Raw genomic sequence first — 19562 nt, 5'->3', positions numbered from 1 at the left:
AGCCTATTTCTGCTCCAATCCATTCTATACACTCCTGCCAGGATAATCTTCTTGAAATGCTGCCTTGCAAACTTCAATACCTTTCTTAAGACCTCCATGGCTCCTATTGTGTTTAGCTGTAAATATTATAAAACTAAAGATTCTCAGGTGGATAGGACCTCACAATCATCACAGTTAGCTCCTCAAATCCAAACATCTTTGTCTGGCATTTAGGGACCTCTTATTTACTCCACATATTAGTCAGGACTCTTGTTTATGAATGACAGAAACTGGCTTGAGTGAGAAGGAAAAGTCAGTGGTTCACAAAAATAAATAACAGGAAGAAAAAGTATGGCCAGAACCAGAGGCTTGAACATCATTAGGATTCTTTGCCTATCTCTTCTTAGTTCTCTCTGTTAGCTCCCTTTCTCTGTGGGCTCTAATGGCTTTAGGTTCACATTTTTATAGTTTTTCATTGAAAAAAAAAAAAAATTCAAGTAATTCCAAATGCACAAATCCTAAAGAAGGTATCTCATTGAATACCTTGGAATAACAATGGGGAAGGGTTGAGGCTGGCAGAAAGAGAGGCTGTTAGGATCAGCTCCCATTGGAACTACGTGTTGAGTTTGGGGTGGAATGGGAGAGAGTAGTTCCTTAAAAGAAGGAGGTGCTTACCAGACTAAAAGGAAGAGTTTTGGGTAAATCAAGCAATTTTATCTATAACTATGTGGGTTGAAATAAACTTCTACAAGCTAGGTTAATATTACTCTTTGAATTTTTATATAAACTACATGAGTCTAGACAATGTTTCTTCAACATGTTACGTACATTTTTAGCCTCTGTGACTTTTCCAATACAATTTCTTATGTCTAAAATATCCTACATGTTCTCTCTGCCTAAGTGTGTCTACAAGACCTAATTGAACTTACTGCTTCTTGGCCTTCCCTGAGCTTAAAAGATGACATTTGATGACTGTGCCATGTTTATACAAATCAATTGGCACGAAGTATATCCTGTCTGATATTAGCAATTACTCTCTCACGTGTGTATCCTGTCTTCCCAAATAGAGTATAACCATCCTCAGAACAGATGTATTTAAACTCAGTTACAGAGATGATTGCTGCTGGCTATTATTATTGTTAAATCCCTATTTTATGGTTTACTAGATATGAAGAGAGAGAGAAATTTGGCAAACAACAGCAAGAAAGTCAAAGAATTAGAATATAGTTGTATTCAATATCAACAGTCATAATTATAGTAATTGAGCTGATAACAGCCACTGTTATGAACTTTGATCAAGGGAAAAGAATAGTAAAAGTTTATCAGGGAGTTTGGCTATCAGTTTAGGAAAATCTTCAAAGGTGCTAAGTATTTTGAAAAGAGCTACTTCCAGAGCTATCTGCATTGGTAAAGGAGTATAGAGTTCTCTGTTTTTAAAGTCCTTTCTTTCACACTCATCTCTACACCTGAGCATAAATACCTTTGTGTTTGACAGGGATGGTTTCGCAATTAGCAAATTAAAATAACCTAAGACTACACTCTTGAGAGCAATGATGGTTTGCCACTGTGTCTCTTGTTTAAAACTGGGTATAAAGTACATTCTATTGAATACTCTAATTTGACACTCAAATATTTTTTCAATAAATTAACAAATTAGATTTTTATCATATGAATAAAACACTGAAGATAGTCTATTGAATAAGATGCTTAGTAAAATAGGTAGAATAGGAAAGCATGGGTATATAAATTAAAACTTCATAGAATATTTTTCATGACAGGTCTAGAATAAGGATTTAAAAATTGTTTCTTGGTCTGAGTCCTTTTTTTCCATAATACTAATTCATTAAAAATACTTAACAACTTGTGTAGGTCTCTGGACGGACCAGAGGAGATAGTGGGTCTGAACTCATGTGGATAGTTTTAACTCCCATCCAATCTTTCACATCAAGTCTTTAAACAACAAAGTTGACTAAGTTTTGGCTTCCTCCTGGGAAGAACGTGTAGAGCTGGAGGATGTACAGAGCTGGAATGAGTGATGTTCTCAAACTTCTGACAAAAAAGAACAGAACTAAATTCAAATCCATGACTTTTAAAAAACCCATTAGATGTACACCACCAATAGTGAACTCTAAGGTAAATGATGGACTTTAGGTGATACTGATGTGTCAGTGTAGGTTCATCAATTGTAACAAACCTACTACTCTAGTCTGCTCTGGTGGGGGGATGTTGATAATGAGGGAGGCCATGCATGTGTGCGGGCAGGGAATAAATGGGATATCTCTGCACCTTCCTCAATTTTCTGTGAACCTAAAACTGTTCTTATACAATAATCTTAATTTAAAACAGGCAAACACTCATTGGAGACCTGAGGTCACAGAACAAATAACAGACCCGAAATCTAAGAAGAGAGTGATTCCAGGGAGAGAGGACATACAAATATGTGCTGACCTGGAGTAGATGTAACTGGACAGTAGTAAGAAGAGCTCTTAGTAGTTGGAAATTGATGAAGGCTGTGTGTGGGCTGGTGGAACAGTGTGAGACTCCTGGGTGCTGCAGAAACTGGGGGAGTCTGCACCCTTTTGTTGGTTTGCAACCTCAGGAGCTTCCTGGGTGAAATCTGAAATTGGCCCCCATACATGGAGGGCAAGGAGAGACCAAAGAAAGAGGAAGATCACTCCAAATCGGTAGGTGGCAGGTTTAAGAAGCAAGGGAACTCATATACAAGTCCTGTCTTGGGTAACTGCAAGATGAGTAGATCTCTGATCCCACCCACAAGAATCTTAAAAGCTTATGCAGAGGCCTTAACAGGGTTTAGTCACATATTCAGTCCAGGTGGTCTCAATGACACGTTACTCTTTCAAGCCTGAGTCCTTGAAAACAGTCCCACTCTGAGAATGGTGGGCAGAGCATATGTTCCAAGGACAGGTGGGGTGAGGAGCCTCTGATTGCCCGGGTCCAGCTCTTAGGTCAACTGGGGGTCACATCCTCTGGACCACGTCCTCTAACACTTTTGCAGGCTCTTTCTCCATGAACGCCGCTGAGCGTTCTCAGAATAGATCAGGAAGAACGGTGAGATCTTGGAGGGAGGGACAGCAGCCCTATAGGGAGAACAAGACACCTCACCCAAAAGAACAAAAGCATTAATCTGGGGAAAGGGCAAAACTGCTGGCTTTAGGATATCAGGAAGCACTCCTTGCAGCTGAGGAAAGGGAACAGGAGGGGGAAAAAATCTATTCTGGGAAGAGAGTGCAGAATTAAGTGCTGAACCCAGAACTGCAGCCAGGGGAGGGGCAGCAAAACTGAGAACGCCACACACCCCAGGGACACAGGCGTGCTTAAGGGCATTAATCAGAACAGTGGTGACTGCACTTCCCACCCCCGACCATGAAGCTAAGAAACTTCAAATGACAACAGCAAAATACCGCTGGGCGAGGGTTGGGAGAGGAATGAGAATGTGCAAAGAGAACCAGTTTGAGGCACAACTCAGAGGGAACACCTGAAACTCAGGATCCAACAGCCATTGCTCTGAGGTACATCAGCCACCTTAAAAACAAGTGTCTGTAGGCATTGGAAACCTGTGATGCACTGCGTATAACCATAGCAGCAACAGCAGCAACAAATCACAAAACTAGTCCAATTACTAACTGGATTAATGGAAAGCCTTCCTTTACAATTCTAGCAGAAGGAAAGGCATGCTCATATCCAGGTATAAAAACTATTTACCTCAGTTCCAATGACCTATTCAATATATTTGGCTTTAACAAAAAATCATGAGACAGACAAAAAGGCAAGAAAAATATCAGCGCATTCTCAAGTGACAGAGTAATCATCAGAAAAGACAAAGTCAGTAGTTAAGACAGTATGAAACAGTATAGTACTGGCACAAAAACAGACACATAAACCAAAGGAACAAAGTAGAGAGCCCAGAAATGAATTAACAGTTATGTGGTCAATAAATTTAGAGGCAAGATTATACACTGGGGAAAAGACAGCCACTTCAATAAATGTGTTGGGAAAACTTGACAGCTACATGCAAAAGGATGAAACTGGACTATTTTCTCACACCATATACAAAAATAAACTCAAAATGGGTTAAAGACTTAAATGTAAGACCTGAAACCATAACACTCCTAGAAGAAAACATAGGCAGTATGACCTTTGACATCAGTCTTAGCAATATTTTTTGGGATATGTCTCCTCAGGCAAGGGAAGCAAAAGCAAAAATAAACAAATGGGACTATATCAAACTAAAAAGCTTTTGCACAGCAGAAGAAACTATCAACAAAGGAAAAGGTCACCTACTGAATGGGAGAAGATGTTTGCAAATGGTGTATCCGTTAAGGGGTAAATATCCAAAATATGCAAAGAACTCACACAACTCAAAATAAAAAAAAAAAAACAATCCAATTAAAAAATGGACAGAGGACCTGAATAGACATTTTCCCAAATAAGACATACAGATGCCCAACAGACACATGAAAAGATGCTCAACGTCAATAATCATCAGGGAAATGCAAATCAAAACCTCAATGAGGTATCACTTCACACCAGTCTAGCATCAACATATATACACTACCGAATATAAAATAGTTGGCTGGTGGGAAGCAGCAACATAGCACGGGGAGATCAGCTCCGTGCTTTGCAATGACCTAGATGGGTGGGATAGGGAGGATGGGAGGGAGGCTCAAGAGGGAGGGGATTTGGGGACATGTGTATGCATGTGGCTGATTCGCTTTGTTGTGCAACGGAAACTAACACAGTATTGTGAAGCAATTATACCCCAATAAAGATCTATTAAAATAAAAAAAAATAGTTGATCTAAGGGAAAAAAACCAAAAAACAACAAGTTTTTTTGAGGATTTGGAGAAAAGGGAAACCTTGTGCACTGCTGGTGGGAATGTAAGTTGGTGCAGCTATTATGCAAAGAAGTATGCAGGTGCCTCAAAAAACTAAAAACAGAACTACCATACAATTCAGCAATCCCACTTCTGGATATTTTTCTGAAGAAAACAAAAACACTAAGTTGAAAAGATAATGTACCCATATATTTATTGCAGCAGTGTTTACAATAGCCAAGATATGGAAGCAACCTAACTGCTATCAGTAGATGAATGGATCAAGAGGATGTGGTATATATACAATTGAATATTATTCAGCTATAAAGAAGAATGAAATCATGCCATTTGTGACAACATGGATGGACCTAGAGGATAATATTCTAAGTGAAATAAGACAGAGAAAGACAAATGCCATATGATTTCACTTATATATGTTATCTAAAAAACAAAACAAATGAACAAACATAACAAAACAAAAGCAGAGTCAGATACAGAGAACAAACAGGTGGTTGCCAGAGGGAGGGGGATTTGGGGAAGTTTGGGGATGAATGAAATAGGTGAGGGAGATTAAGAGGTACAAATTTCCAGTTACAAAATGAATGAGTCACAGGGATGAAATGTACAGCATGGGGAATATAGTCATTAATAATGTAATATCTTTGTATGGTGATAGGTGGTAACTAGACTTATCATGGTGGTCATTTTGTAATGTATAGAAATATCAAATCACTATGTTGTACACCTGGAGCTAATATTGTGTTGTAGGTCAACTATACTTCGAAACAAACTCAGAAATTCATCGGAAATGAGATTAGATTTGTGGCTACCAGACACCAGGGTGAGGGTGGGTAGAGGGAGGGGGAATTGGACGCATGTGGTCAAAAGGTACAAACTTGCAGTTATAAAATAAATAACTACTAGGGATGTCATGTACAACACGATTAACATAATTAACACTGCCATATATTATATATGAAAGTTGTTAAGAGTAACTTCTAAGAGTTCTCATCACAAGGAAAAACTTTTTTTTCCCTTTATTTTCTATCTATATGAGATGATGGGTGCTCACTAAACGTATTGTGACCATCATTTCATGATGTACAAGTCAAATCATTATGCTTTGCACCCTAAACTTATACAGTGCTGTATGTTGATTGTATCTCAAGAAAACTAGAAACTGAGTGAACTGATGAAGATGATTATGATTTTTGTGACTTTCTGTTTGAATAAAAAAAAAAAAATCCCACAAGGACTCAGAGGCAAAAACTATACAAATCAATTTTCACTGCAAAGTAAAGGAGCTGTTACAGTGGAGGATTACTGGACTGAATGTCAATATTATGACATAGTATGAGTGTGTTTCATGTTTGGTAATTGCAGTCATTGTTGCTTTTGTTGTGGTCATCCATTTACAATGCTTGGTGTCAGTTTATTTATCTCTTGTAAAAATAAAATACAGTGTGTGTGTGTGAAAAAAAAAAAAGATGTCACTCTTCCCATCTGCAAAAAAAAAAAAAAAAGACTGTGTGGTACTGGTGAAAAGATAGACTTACAGATAAATGGAACAGAATAGAGAGTCCAGAAATATACCCACAGAAATATAATCAACTGATTTTTGACAAAGACGCAAAGGCAATTAAGGAAGAAATGCTTGTCTTTTCAACCAATCCTATGGGAACAAGTGGCTGACCATATGTAAAAAAAAAAAAAAAAAGGACTTCAATACATATCTCACATCTTATGTAAAAATTCACTCAGTTATCAAGGTTAATATCAACAGTAATTAGTCATGCTGATATCATTTGCACCTGGTATGATGTGAGAAGGGCCATTACCTATGTGATACTCTTTCCCCAAATCCATAACATCATCTATTCACGAGAAAACAGACAGACTGAAATTGAGGCATATTTTACAAAATGGCTCACTAGGGATATTTTATATTGGCTTTTCAATGATTCTGTTAAGTCTAAAACTATTTCAACATTAAAAGTTTTGAAAAAGAGAAACTGACATGAATTTACGTATTATATTTCCCTTGGAGGAGAAGCTTGAGGCAGACTGAACCCAAAGGAGCAGCAGGTAAGCCAATCAAACTAACATTTGAAGGATTTATATTTGATACCATTAACTACCAAACTTTTCTTAAACTTAGCTGATGTATATAAGGCCATTTCATTTTCTGTGCACGAGAACTTTGGTGGAAGAACTGGAACTTCTGAAGGGAACGTGATGGCTGTTAGTTAACCCCTGTCCTCCTACTTAACGACTTCAGCACTTAATTTCCACAATATTTTCCACTCCCCGTATTGCAGCCTTGGGACTGATTCTCCAGGTTTGAGCCTCTTGACTTTACCTCTGCCTTTTCTTTCCCCAGATTTATGAGTTTGTGTGACATTTACCTGGATCTACCCTTCTGTCAAAGCGGCCATAATGATCTGGTTTCACAAAGGTAAGGTCGATCTGTGTTACATTCTGAATCATAGAAAAGTGAGAGAAAAGAGAAACACAGACTGTGAAAGGATGGGGTATAATGGACCCTGTTCCCAGTAATATCCCCTTCTTGGGAACTGCAGCTGATGAAGAGAGACCCTCACTAGCCATGTATTGAATATTTACACCGGTCCTCACCTAGGACAGCCAGAGTCTCTCTGCTGGGAATTTGACATTTTGAACTAAAAGATACAGAAATATAAGACTAGGAGAAAGTGTAGGAACTTCTGCCATCAAGGAACCCAGAGTTATCTTAATTCTACTGTTTCTGAGGCTTGGATACAACCTGTATTATTACCTGTAGCTGTTCTGGCAAATTACCACAAACTGGGTGGTTTAAAAGAACAGATATTAATTCTCTCATAGTCCTGGAGGGCAGATCCAAAATCAAGATATCAATAGGGCTGTACTCGCTACAGAGGCTCTAGGGGAGAATCTGTTCCTTTCTTCCCTAGCTGATGGCTTATTGGCTGGTAGCCACGTCACTCCCAGCTGTGCCTCTGTCTGCACATCATCTTCTCTCCTGTCTTTCCCCTCTACGTGTCTCTTATAAAGACACTTGCCACTGGATTTAGGGCCCACCTGGATAATCCAGGATGATTTTATTGTCTCAAGATTCTTAATTACACATACGAAGAAAGATCCTTTTTCTAAATAAAGTAACGCTCACAGGTTCTGGAGATTATGACATAAACATATTTTGGGCAGGGGGCACCACTCAACCAAATACACCATGCTTCCAATTAATTTTTTCTTATTAAGTAGGGCCAGTTTCTATTACTTGCAACCAAAAGAACTTAAGTAGTTTGGTCTCTTGATGCTAGTGGCAGTAGTTATAAGTTGTTTGTGCCATCTGTATGCTAAGCTTGACTTCAGAAGTTCTCCAACTTTAGTGTAGTAAAAATTACTTTGGAACTTGTTAAAAATGCAGGTTTCTGCCCTCCTTTCCAGAGTTTCTCAATAAATTGGTCCAGGAATCTTCATTTTTAACAATTCCCAGATGGTCCTGATGATAAAAGAAAGGGAAAATTGTGAAAGCTCAGACCCATTCATGTCCCGTTCACATAAAAGCAAGAGGAAAAGCGATGAAAAATAATTTGAAAACTTTAATGATGTTGTTTATATAGTAAAAACATAAAATCTTTTAAATAAGGTACATTCAGTTTCTCAGAGCATCTAATATTCAGATAATTTATATTTCATACACTTTCCAACATTAAACAATTGACTAAATAATGCATTTTCTATAAAATGATAATTCAGTTTACACAGGTAAAAGTATATTACAAAAATACTCTACACAGGAAGAATGGCAGTACCTATTAGGAAATGTTACAAATGTTCTGTTAAAAAATATATTTTATCTCTTTCATTTGTCATAATAATAAACAGAATATATATTTTTTTCTTTCTAAAATTAAGTCTTACACAGTTTCCCGTCAGGATGGTAATATGTACAGACCTTATATCTGAATGAATATAAATAGCAAATACTATAATAGTGTTACAGATATATTAGTAAATTTTACAGAAAAAAAATGGCTTTCTAATAAAAGCCTCTAGTACAGCTGAATTCTCAAAGCTATTTAAGTTAGACATTCCCATGTTTAGTAAGGCACAATGGAGTCTAGTTTATTTCCAGTTGAATTACTGCAAGCAGTAACAAGGAAAAATATAGTCAGTAGATATTGGACCAAATCTGTTAGTTGGATAAATTATTTGGGGTTTATTAAACTTTGGGGAGAGATGTGAGTTCTTTCTCCGCACCATAGTTTCTTTTCAGGCCCTGTGGCCAAATCTAGTCCTTGGTGATGAGAAAGAAATCATTGTACCCTCCTCAAGCGCCTGAGAAACAGTTTACTCATTTATTGGATCTGGTCCATGGTGAGGAAACAGCTCAATGACCATTTCCGGTTATAAGCAGCTTATCTTTAATGATTGGACCTGGTTCCCTATCATTTCTAAAAATAGCTTCTGATATAATCTGTACATGGTGAAACTGTGAAGGAACCTGATGGTCTTCTTCAGACTCTGAGTGACAGTTTTGGGGAAGTGGTATGTCTTCAAGTGCTTTAGGGCATGCATCAGGCCCTTGCGGGTGTCTTGGTCATCATTTTTTATTCTCCAGAGGCTGAGAAGCTTCAGGATTTGATCACTTGATTTGCACGTCTTCATTGTTTTCTCAATGTCTTCTGTCGTCACTTTCTTCCCCGGCAAGCTTTCCATCAGCCTTCGAAGCTGCTCGAAGGTGAGGTTCATGTGCCCAATGTGCCTCTGCACGCTCTTTTCACAGAGTTCGATATCTGCATAAAGCAAAAGCCCAGAGACATTCACGTAATCCACCTAAAGCCACCGTAAAACTACCCTGAGGCAAAAGGAGTTTCCCCAGAATTTCGTAACTTTAAGGATAACCTCCTCCTTTCCTTTTGGGGAGGACTTAAGTAATGCTAGTTATTTCTGAGAATTGAGTTAAATATTATTTTGTGTTACACTAGGATAATATGCTTTCCTATATTCTAGGCATCCAACACAGCTTTGTGAAAAGCCCAAATTTGGAAAATAACAGTGGGAAACTACAGACACACCGTTTTCTAAGAAAATTTGGAGAAATTAAAAGTGTAACCTTTTAGGAAAAACACAAAGTTAGCTATTTTATAATACAAACTTTCATTAACTGATACCCAATACATGTGCTATTTGAAGAATTAGGTCCTTCAAACGGTCTTTAATAAATAGCACCAGGAGATCATCAACACAAAGGAGGAGCCGTGAAAACCCAATAATATGAGGCCAAAGAACAGTAGGATACACATGGCCTGGAGAATATTTCAGTAGTGAACTAGGACATAAACATAAGAGGGAGTAAATAACGTTTCTATTGATGACATGAGTCATTTATTATCCGTGGGCCCGAAGGCAAGTCTCTTCATCTTTCTGGGCTGAAATGTCCTCATTTATAAAATAGGAAATTCGGTCCCTTCCAATTCTAACAGTCTCTGATTCTCTCCTTCCCTCTCTTTTTGCTTCAGGGCTGATTATACTTTCAAAGAATACATTTTGTTTGCCAAAAACAGAAGACAAGTTTACTCTTTGCACAAGTGAAACCATTCAACTGTTAAAACTGTTAGTCACCTAAGATCTGTTGCCTCAGTTTCAGATGTTTGAGGCTTTAAGTTTGCGTAGGACTCCTCAGTCATTTAACTACATGTGAAGAGCAGAATGGCTTTCTCCTTGACACTGTCTGCATTATGAAAACGCTCCCTCATTTTTTCTGCCATGTCCTCCCAATGATAATTAAAGTCAGAACTTTTTCTACTGTGTATCCTAAAGCTTATGGTCCACACTGGATGAAACTTACTTCCTTTTCCCCTCCGATTCTCTCCCATCGTAATACACACACACACACACACACACACACACACACACACACACACACACAGAGTTTCTAAAGGAGATTCTTTATAAAACTCTAAAACATGAGAGTACTTGGTTTTAACTAGCCCTTTTCTCCAAGAAGCTCAAACACTTTGCAGACCTTATCTCATCAATCCTCATGACATATGCTATTAAAATGGTAATCTTAAAATAGGCTGTGTTCAGATGCAGAGAACAAACGTATGGACACCAAGGGGGGAAAGTGGCAGGTGGTGGTGGTGGGATGAATTGGGAGATAGGGATTGACATGTATACACTAATATGTATAAAATAGATAAATAAGTAAATAAATTTTAAAAAATAAAAATAAAATAAAATAGGCTGTGTTGTGAGGATTAATGAGAGGATACCTGTAAGACACTTAGAGGCTCTCTGGAGAGAATTACCACATAAATACAACATAGTTTCTTGGTAGAAATGCAAAGTAAGATCTAAAGTAGTTAAAGAACTTCTAGATAGGCCAGAAGGGATGCTCCTGAAACTGCTAAGGGGATCCAGAGTCAGATTTCCTGAGGTCTAGTCCCGCATTTGAAATGTATTATCTCTCCCTTTAGAGAGACACTTGAAAAAGAAATTGGGGAGTAGAGGAGGTGAGAATAAAGCCTCACATGACTGCTCTAGGAATAGCATATCCACTATCACTTGATGAATACGTTTTCAGTCCAACAATCATTCCCAAAGGGAAACATCATCCACACAACTAAACAGGTACATAGTCTTGTTTCTGTTGTATGATAAACAGGTGTTCTGATTTCTGATCGAGTTGTTTATTTCAGGTTACCATACCTTGGATGATCTTCTTGACCATATCTTGGTCTTTGTTTTGATGCTTCCATAACTTCAGCAGCTGGAAAGTCTGTTCTCGTGAGCTGTGTCGTCGTTTTATCCTCTCTATGCTCTCTGCATTCACTTTGGTGCCAGGCAAATTGTCTACCAGGACACTGAGCCAGTTCGGGGTAAGCTTTGTGGGAACAGCAAACCTAAAGAATGCCTCCTCACACAGGGTCATGTCTAAAGGAAGGTGGGAAAACCAAGAAGATTTACTCAATAATTGGATTCTTGGACGTCTAAGGGACAAAAATAATAATAATAATAATAGTAATAATAAAAACCAACACAGTTGAGTTTTCCAGGATATTGCATGCTAAAATGAGAAGTTTGAATAAAATCAATCTTCTGTTGCCTGGTCTTAGTGGCAGATCACCAGTCCAACTGGGTTTATGTCCTTTTTAATGTTCTTTTAGGGCATTTTGTGGGGGGAGGGTTTAACAAACATCTAATAAGAATGTATTATTGCTATAAATAAATTACAGCAAAAATTCTATATATATAGCATAATGTGTATATATATATGTTAATATATACATTAACATATTTTAATATAACTATGAAATATTTTGTTAAAGGTTTAGCTGGTGTCTACAGGTTACTTTAAGATCAATGTCAAATCACTGTCTTTAAGGGAGCTTGAAAAGTAATCTGAAATAGTGTATTATTTTCTGCACACACACAGACACATAGTTTACCTTTGGGAACAAGGATGGATACCGATGTATAAGCGTACATTAAGTGGGAAAATAATCAAACACAAAAACATGTCATTTAGAAAAGAAGTGCAATGGCCTGAGTGTCTGGGTAGGGTTGGTATATCCCAGGGATTAATAGTTTGATTTTGGATTCATTAGGTCTGGGTTTGAATCCTGACTCTGCCATTCAAGTTCATACATTAACTTGAACAAACTTTACAGTATTTTTATAAAGATTAAAGCCCATATAGCAAAAATGTCTGGCATATAGTAAGTGCTCAAAGAATGATAGAAATAAAATTATAAATGAATTAAAGAGAATGTTAGAGGTCACCCTTCTTACTATCCCTTCCCTCGTTCCATTATTTAATAAGAAAGCAGAAAAGCTGAATGACTTATCTAAGATTTTTACAACACAGTGAAAGAATGTTGGAACTGGGTTTGAATCTTCAATCTCCCAACCCACATTCCTGTGTTTTATATACTTCTATGTTGCACAAAAAGATGTTTGGGGAGAGTCAAGCTGATTAAATGCTAAAAGGTCAATCCTCCTTGGTGTGATGAGTCCTTGGTAGAAGGTCTGAGGTTAGTGTGGTGGTAGGAGTGGCAAGGTGAGGACAGCAACCTGATTAGTGCCATCACCAACATGAGGTACATTCAGGTAACTTGAGCTTGGAGCTACTGACCTTTCCTGAATAAAGAGTTTAAGACAAGTACAGGAACTTAGAACTTCCATGCAACAGATGCAGTAATACCACAGGTAACAAAGCCAGTATTGCATTTCTAATTTGTCATCTATGTATGTCACTATGCTTCTTTGTTGCCAATTTATACTTTGGTTAATAATACAGGTATTCTTAAAAGTGATAAAAAAGCATAGCTTAAAAAATTCTGCAATTTGGACTCTGATCATCGAGCCTTAAACAAAATCTTTACACCACCCCGTTCTCCGTGGGTAACATTTGATTCAAGTGTGAAAGCCAGGGTTTGGAGCATGATTGTGAGAAGATGGGAACTTTTTGAAAGATTTTGAGTTGTGGCTTTAGCGATGATGCACAGGGAATAGCCTTAGTTGGTTAAAATTCAAGAAAGGGAAAATATAAGTTTGACTAAGAAGGGCTGGAGGGTCTTGTATTCAACTCAGAGGTGGTACAAAGACTGATATTTTGAAACATAATTACCTATTCCACATTTGTGAGTCGATTCACTGTTTCCAGAACATATATTGTCATGCGTTGCATTTCCTTTCTGGGTTAGAAGGAGCCCAAATGCACTGCAATTTGTGTGCTTTCTACAGGGTGCTTTAGATGACGTCTCATTGGAGAAGAACCCATCTGGACATCTTTTGCAAACTGTATTTCGCTCTGGGGTTCCTACAGAAAATACCAAGCCATTTAGCACATTCTTCTCAAATACTTTCGCAGCAGATACCATCTTAACAGAGTTTGGATAAGATTTTTCACTTGGTTTTTACTGCTACTATTATATTGCACAGAACTTGAGGCATTTTCATTTTTCACTTCATTAGACAGAACAAAACTTCTAGAGTTAGACCTTTAGGCAGTCTCCCCTACTTGTAATACAAACACAAATGTGTTTTGTTGTTACCTACAAGCACAAAATTGGAGAGGAAAGAAAAAAAGGGTATGATGTTCAATTAGTCCTGCCTGTGCTAAACTGTCAGTAAGATCTTTTCGTCAACCATATTCTCCACACAATTATTCCTGGGAAATCATGAAGATAACTGCTGTGTAACTGCTGTAATATCATTCTTTGAAATCAGTACCCATGGAATGCCGCATCGTTAAATTCCAATCAGTTCCTACTGAAGTTCCTTCTTTCCTGAATCCTAATTTTGAAGCAACTCATAAGTATGCTAACCTTGAGAAGTAAAAATTTACAACATTATAATAAACTTTTGAAGGTGGCAATAAAGTTGACCGTAGACTCAAAAGCGTAAGCCTGCAGTTACATAGTAAATGGAAGATGATATACCATTTGCTTAAACTGTTGAGTCTGAAAAGAGCACAGTCGTTAAAATTCAGGGAAGGGTGACTGTAAGGGCATTTTATTTCATGGTGGAAAGATACTTGATAAATTTGGGGAAATCATTGGCAGGAAAACTTGAACCAGTCAACAACTAAAGATGCTATTAAAAATAAATATCTTCAAACCCTTGACTCTATGCCTGTGTAGATCATACATTGCAGTGTACTTGCGTATGAAAATACCTCCATCTAGTGTAAGCTAGTTGAACAGATTTAGACTTTAATATTCAAATGTAGCTTTTACAGGCCAATTCTGGCTGACGCAAGATACCAAATACTAAAGGGACAAATGAAAGCTACAGAAAGTTAATAAATTTCATTTATTAAAATTTTCAACCTCCCATCTCATTGTATCCTTTACCAAAACCAGAAAAAAAGAGCACAGTGGATCGGTTTTAGTTTCAACTCTGGCTTCTTTCTTTTCTAAAGGGATTGATGATGCATTGACCAATAAAAATGACAGACGGTTGGCAGAAAAAAAAGAGAAGGGGGAACCATGCATGAAACCTTCACATGTTAAATGCCATTTCCAGGGTTGCAGTGACATGATCTTAGGAACCACCTTAAAAAGAAGTCTATTTTTTTAAGTACTTTCTTGCTACACTCCTCTCCTTAAATGGGATCCAACTTGATACCAAATTCTACAGTATCGTAAGCAGAAGTATTTGGACAGAGATTCCATGGTATTCTTTCATTGCTAATATGCTGGGGATAAATGGTCTTGGACATCTGGATCCAAGTCTCCCTTTGCCAACTTCACAAAGAAGAATCTTGTCATTCTTCACATACATGTTGATGGCTTGGGTGTTCTCATGTGTCCCAATGAGAAAGTCATAGGTACAAGACATTCTTTCAGGTAATTTAGCCTTTAAAGTTCTTTACCAGGGGCTTCCCTGGTGGCGCAGTGGTTGAGAACCTGCCTGCTAATGCAGGGGACACGGGTTCGAGCCCTGGTCTGGGAAGATCCCACATGCCGCGGAGCAACTAGGCCCGTGAGCCACAACTACTGAGCCTGCGCGTCTGGAGCTTGTGCTCCGCAACAAGAGAGGCCGCGATAGTGAGAGGCCCGCGCACCGCAATGAAGAGTGGCCCCCGCTTGCCGCAACTAGAGAAAGCCCTCACACAGAAACGAAGACCCAACACAGCCAAAAATTAATTAATTAATGAATTAAAAAAAAAAAAAAAAAGAGGCCTCTGAGTGAAAGTAAGAGATCAGATTCACACCATGGAGTGCCAGAGTGGAGGAAATGCAAAAAAAAAAAAAAAAAAAAGTTCTTTACCAGGAGGAATCCAGGAATTATAGAAGGAAAGTTTCTTAATGTATTTGGAGGCTTTATGTAATGACCTTTCTGAAAACGACTCCCCTCTTCTATGACTGATACAACTTCTTATAAAAAGATGTATCCATCTAAGTAAATGATTTTGCCTTATTAATATCAACAGAAACATACAAAGTACAATCTGGCAGGCAAAATGTGAAATAGAATGGCAAGAGGAGTTCTGCTTTTCAGTGGAGAATTCACCATGCTAGCCATAAGCAATTACATAAGAATTACAGGACTAACAGGATGAAGGACAGTTGATCCTTGAACAATGGTGGGTTAGGGGCACCAACAGTCTGCACAGTCGAGAATCCCATTATAACTTTATAGTCAGCCCGCTGTAGTCGGGGTTCTGCACTCACAGATTCAAGCAACTGGGATCATGTCGTACTGTAGTATTTACTATTGAAAAAAAATGTGCATACAAGTGGACCTGCGTAGTTCAAACCCATGTTTTCAAGGGTCAGCTGTAAAATATGGAGAGGAGAAGACAATCTGGCTTCAAAACAACAACAAAGAATGATTATTAAATACTTTTTAGAATAACACTACAGAATCTTGCCTTGTCTTTGGACTGGAAACCTCATATTTTCCATGAGGAACTCCTTTGTAGGTTTCTAGGGAGGGAGCAGTGAGTAAATGAATAAATGTGTACCTTTGTACTAAGTCTTCTGGCTGCCTGCTTACTTCGTTCTACAAACAAATTTTCATGCTTATGTGAGAAAAATCCTTACTACTTCCATTATTTTTCAGAACTTTCTAGTTTCCAAGCTGCATAGCCCCTGCTTAATTAATTTTCCTACATATGTAAATTACTGAATTGAATTAAATGGATCTGTTTCTGTTGGATGGGCTTCCCCTTCTACATCTTGGCTTAGCTTTTGAGTCCCAAAGTATCATCCAATAAAAGCTAAGAAGTGTCACCAATTTCTTCCTCAGATACTCATACTAGAGGCATTTTAAGGAACTGTCATGCAATTTGCACCTTCTGTGATTAACTTTATAAAATTCACAACTTAGGAAACTTAGTAGTTCAATTTTTGAATATGTTTCCTTTGTAGGCCTTTAAACCTAAAATGTTTATAATAATTTAGACTCTATATTACAACTTCTGAAAGTCAAAATAGTTACGAATAATTAGCATCCTCAAAACCAATGACTGTCAACCAGGGGTGATTTTGCCATCCAGGGGACATTTGGCAACGTCTGGGACATTTTTGGTTGTCACAACTGGGGGAAGAGTGCTATTAGCATCTAGTGGCTCAAGACCAGGGATACTGCTAAACACTCAACAATGTGCCAGACAGCTGCCCACAAAAAGAATTATCCAGCCCCCAAACGTTAGTAGAGCTGAGGCTGAGAAACACTGCTTCAGACTGTGTAATTGGAATCTGTACCTATTACTGCTTCCTCCAGAAAAGGAAGTGAATACTCTTAATTTTCCCAGGCCAGGAGAGCATGCAGACTATACCGAACCTTCGTGAATGTAGCAAAAAACAAAAAAAAGTGGGTTGCAACTTTAAAAAATTCAGTGCACACTGGCCTTAACCTATGCTATGCAAAATGCAAAAAGAGAAAGTACTTTGTTTGTAGACAAGTACTTACTCTTGGCTTGACAGTCTCCTTTGTCTAAGATAAAGAATAAGCTCATTGAAGAGATGCTGCTACCATCTTTATCCTCCCAGACACTCAACTGCCATGCCAAAGGAAGAACTAGCTTCATTTTTAATAATGAACTGCATTTCCCCTAGCCATTCTCATTTCTTACATAATTAATTATAACTACCCATTGTTAGCATGCCAGAGCCTCATTAATATCAGCATAATTACTCTCTTGGTATCAATTAACATTTTTGATGTTTGTCAGAAAGCACTGCAGTTTGCAGCTCTCCATGCTGAAGTGAAACACAGAGGTATAGCTCAGCTATATACAGTGCAACTCAGAGTGTGTCCCTTTAAGAAAGAGCAATCAATCATGCATCTCATTAGAGAGTGATTTGCTGCATTTGAGATTTGTAACTAAATTGCCCCTTAGTGGCAAAGTGTTCCTCTGAGGAACGGTTCTTTGGCGGCCATCCAGACACATAGTACATACCTAGCAGGTTCCATTACCTTTGCAATTTGCTGTCCTGCAATGTCACCAGGACAAACGTGTTCCCTTAACCTTTCCCTACCACCTGACTTTGTATGATGCTAATGAATTTGGCCACATGTTGGAAGCGGATGCATACCAGTGTGTAGCACTCCAAATCCAGAGGGACAGCTCCTATGTTTCAAGCAGAACTCCAGCTCCAGGTAGCGCCCCTCCTCGCATTCGCACACGCGGTTCTGGGTGCGATTGCACTCCTGCTTGACGTACTGCAGTTCCTTGCACACTGGGCTGCAGTACAGACACTCGTCACTGGTGTGCCAGCTGTCTGTGTAGTAGTGGTCAGGACAAGGGGTACACAGGGTCTTCCGCCTTGCTGTGCAGTGCTGTTTTAGGGAGGTGCCAGGAGGACATTTATCACACATCAGCTGACGAGAGGTTTCGGGGTCATAATGAAGGTACTTTGGAGGAAAGGTTTCCTGGGTGGTCCATTTAATGGAGATGTCCAGGAACTAGAAGGAGAAAGGGAAATCGTGGCATGTTAGCATGGAAATGGGGTGGTCCTTCTGTGCAAAAGCATCATTAACCTCAAAGAGTCCTTTAATACCTGAAGCCTCATGCCCTTCCTGCCTACTGAGCTACAACCACAGAAAGTGAGTTCAGAAGCCATAATCCTTGCCTCTAAGTAGCTTAATCTCAAAGACCACGATGGCAATAGCAGCAAAACATATTAAGTAAATCTAGCTCATAGATGGCTGGAGTGGAAAGCTCATCAGAAGAGAAATGATTACACTTAGATGCACTGCTAAATAACCCATGTGCCCTGATTGACACTTTACCTCCCTGGGCTTCAGGCTTATCGCTAGATTAGTGAGTTGGGTGAACTAGTGGTTCTCAGAACAGCTATACCAGAATCACCTAGACACCTTGATAACATGTAGATTCCTGAGATTTATATCCCTAAACATTCTGGTTCCACAGATGTGAAGTTGGGGCTGGGGATTTAAAAATCTACTGCTGTGATTCCCATGTGTGGAGCCCATACGCAATAAATATAATTTATTCACTTGACGATAGTTATGTCCCAGGCTCTGTTCTGGGCAATTGGGATACAGTAGTGAATAAAATAGTCAATAAACTCTGTCTTATGGAGTTTACCATCCAACTGGGGGAGTAAGAAAATAAATAACAAATTACACATAAATTATACATGAGAAAATAAGTGTTGTAAAAAATGATCAAGTAAAAAAGATTGGAAATATGGAGGGGAAGGTGGAGAGATTACAAACTTTAAATGGGGTGGTCACAGTAGCATATTTAGGACGAGATGATATTTTTCTTTTAGTTTTCCCGCTCTAAGATGTAATGATTCCAAACATGGTAAAGTAAACAGTTGGTGATTACAGTCATTCCGATCATTCATTCACTCATGCAACAGATATGTACTGCATGCCTACCAGAAATATACCAGAAATATGCTGGTGAGTAAGATACGATCTTGGGACTTCCCTGGAGGCGCAGTGGTTAAGAATCCGCCTGCCAAAGCAGGGGACATGGGTTCGATCCCTGGTCCGGGAAGATCCCACGTGCCACGGAGCAATTAAGCCCGTGCGCCACAACTACTGAGCCTGCACTCTAGAGCTCGCGAGCCACAACTACTGAGCCCACGCGCCCCAACTACTGAAGCCCGCGGGCCTAGAGCCCGTGCTCCACAACAAGAGAAGCCACTGCAATGAGAAGCCCGCACACCGCAACGAAGATCCAATACAGCCAAAAAAAAAAAAGAAAAAAGATGATCTTTGTCTCTGTGCAGCTGGTAATCTACTGGAAAA

General features: G+C 38.7%; 2 protein-coding genes across 3 annotated transcripts in view; one reads left to right on the top strand and one right to left on the bottom strand.

Moving 5' to 3' along the window:
- COLEC10 (collectin subfamily member 10) overlaps positions 1-19562 on the top strand; it is a 436494-nt gene that overhangs the window by 251085 nt on the left and 165847 nt on the right. Inside the window, exons 5-6 of one of the 2 annotated variants that reach the window (XM_036830027.1) lie at positions 7195-7269; positions 11522-11701. The gene's annotated coding sequence lies outside the window, so the exon portion shown is untranslated. Of the gene's footprint in view, positions 1-7194; positions 7270-11521; positions 11702-19562 lie in introns of those variants that run through there. The other variant, XM_036830026.1, reaches the window with a different exon arrangement.
- The window catches only part of TNFRSF11B (TNF receptor superfamily member 11b), a 28168-nt gene continuing 16997 nt past the window's right edge, over positions 8392-19562 (bottom strand). The window contains exons 2-5 of the mRNA XM_036830022.1: positions 17873-18242; positions 13453-13644; positions 11532-11756; positions 8392-9613 (exon numbers count right to left, since the gene is read on the bottom strand). Of these exons, the coding sequence (XP_036685917.1) occupies positions 9225-9613; positions 11532-11756; positions 13453-13644; positions 17873-18242 (1176 nt within the window). The 3' untranslated portion in view covers positions 8392-9224. The remainder of the gene's footprint in view (positions 9614-11531; positions 11757-13452; positions 13645-17872; positions 18243-19562) is intronic.

This window comes from Balaenoptera musculus, chromosome 17, assembly GCF_009873245.2.
Source record: "Balaenoptera musculus isolate JJ_BM4_2016_0621 chromosome 17, mBalMus1.pri.v3, whole genome shotgun sequence".
NCBI lineage: Eukaryota > Metazoa > Chordata > Mammalia > Artiodactyla > Balaenopteridae > Balaenoptera > Balaenoptera musculus.
This window is presented reverse-complemented; position numbering and strand designations above follow the sequence as displayed.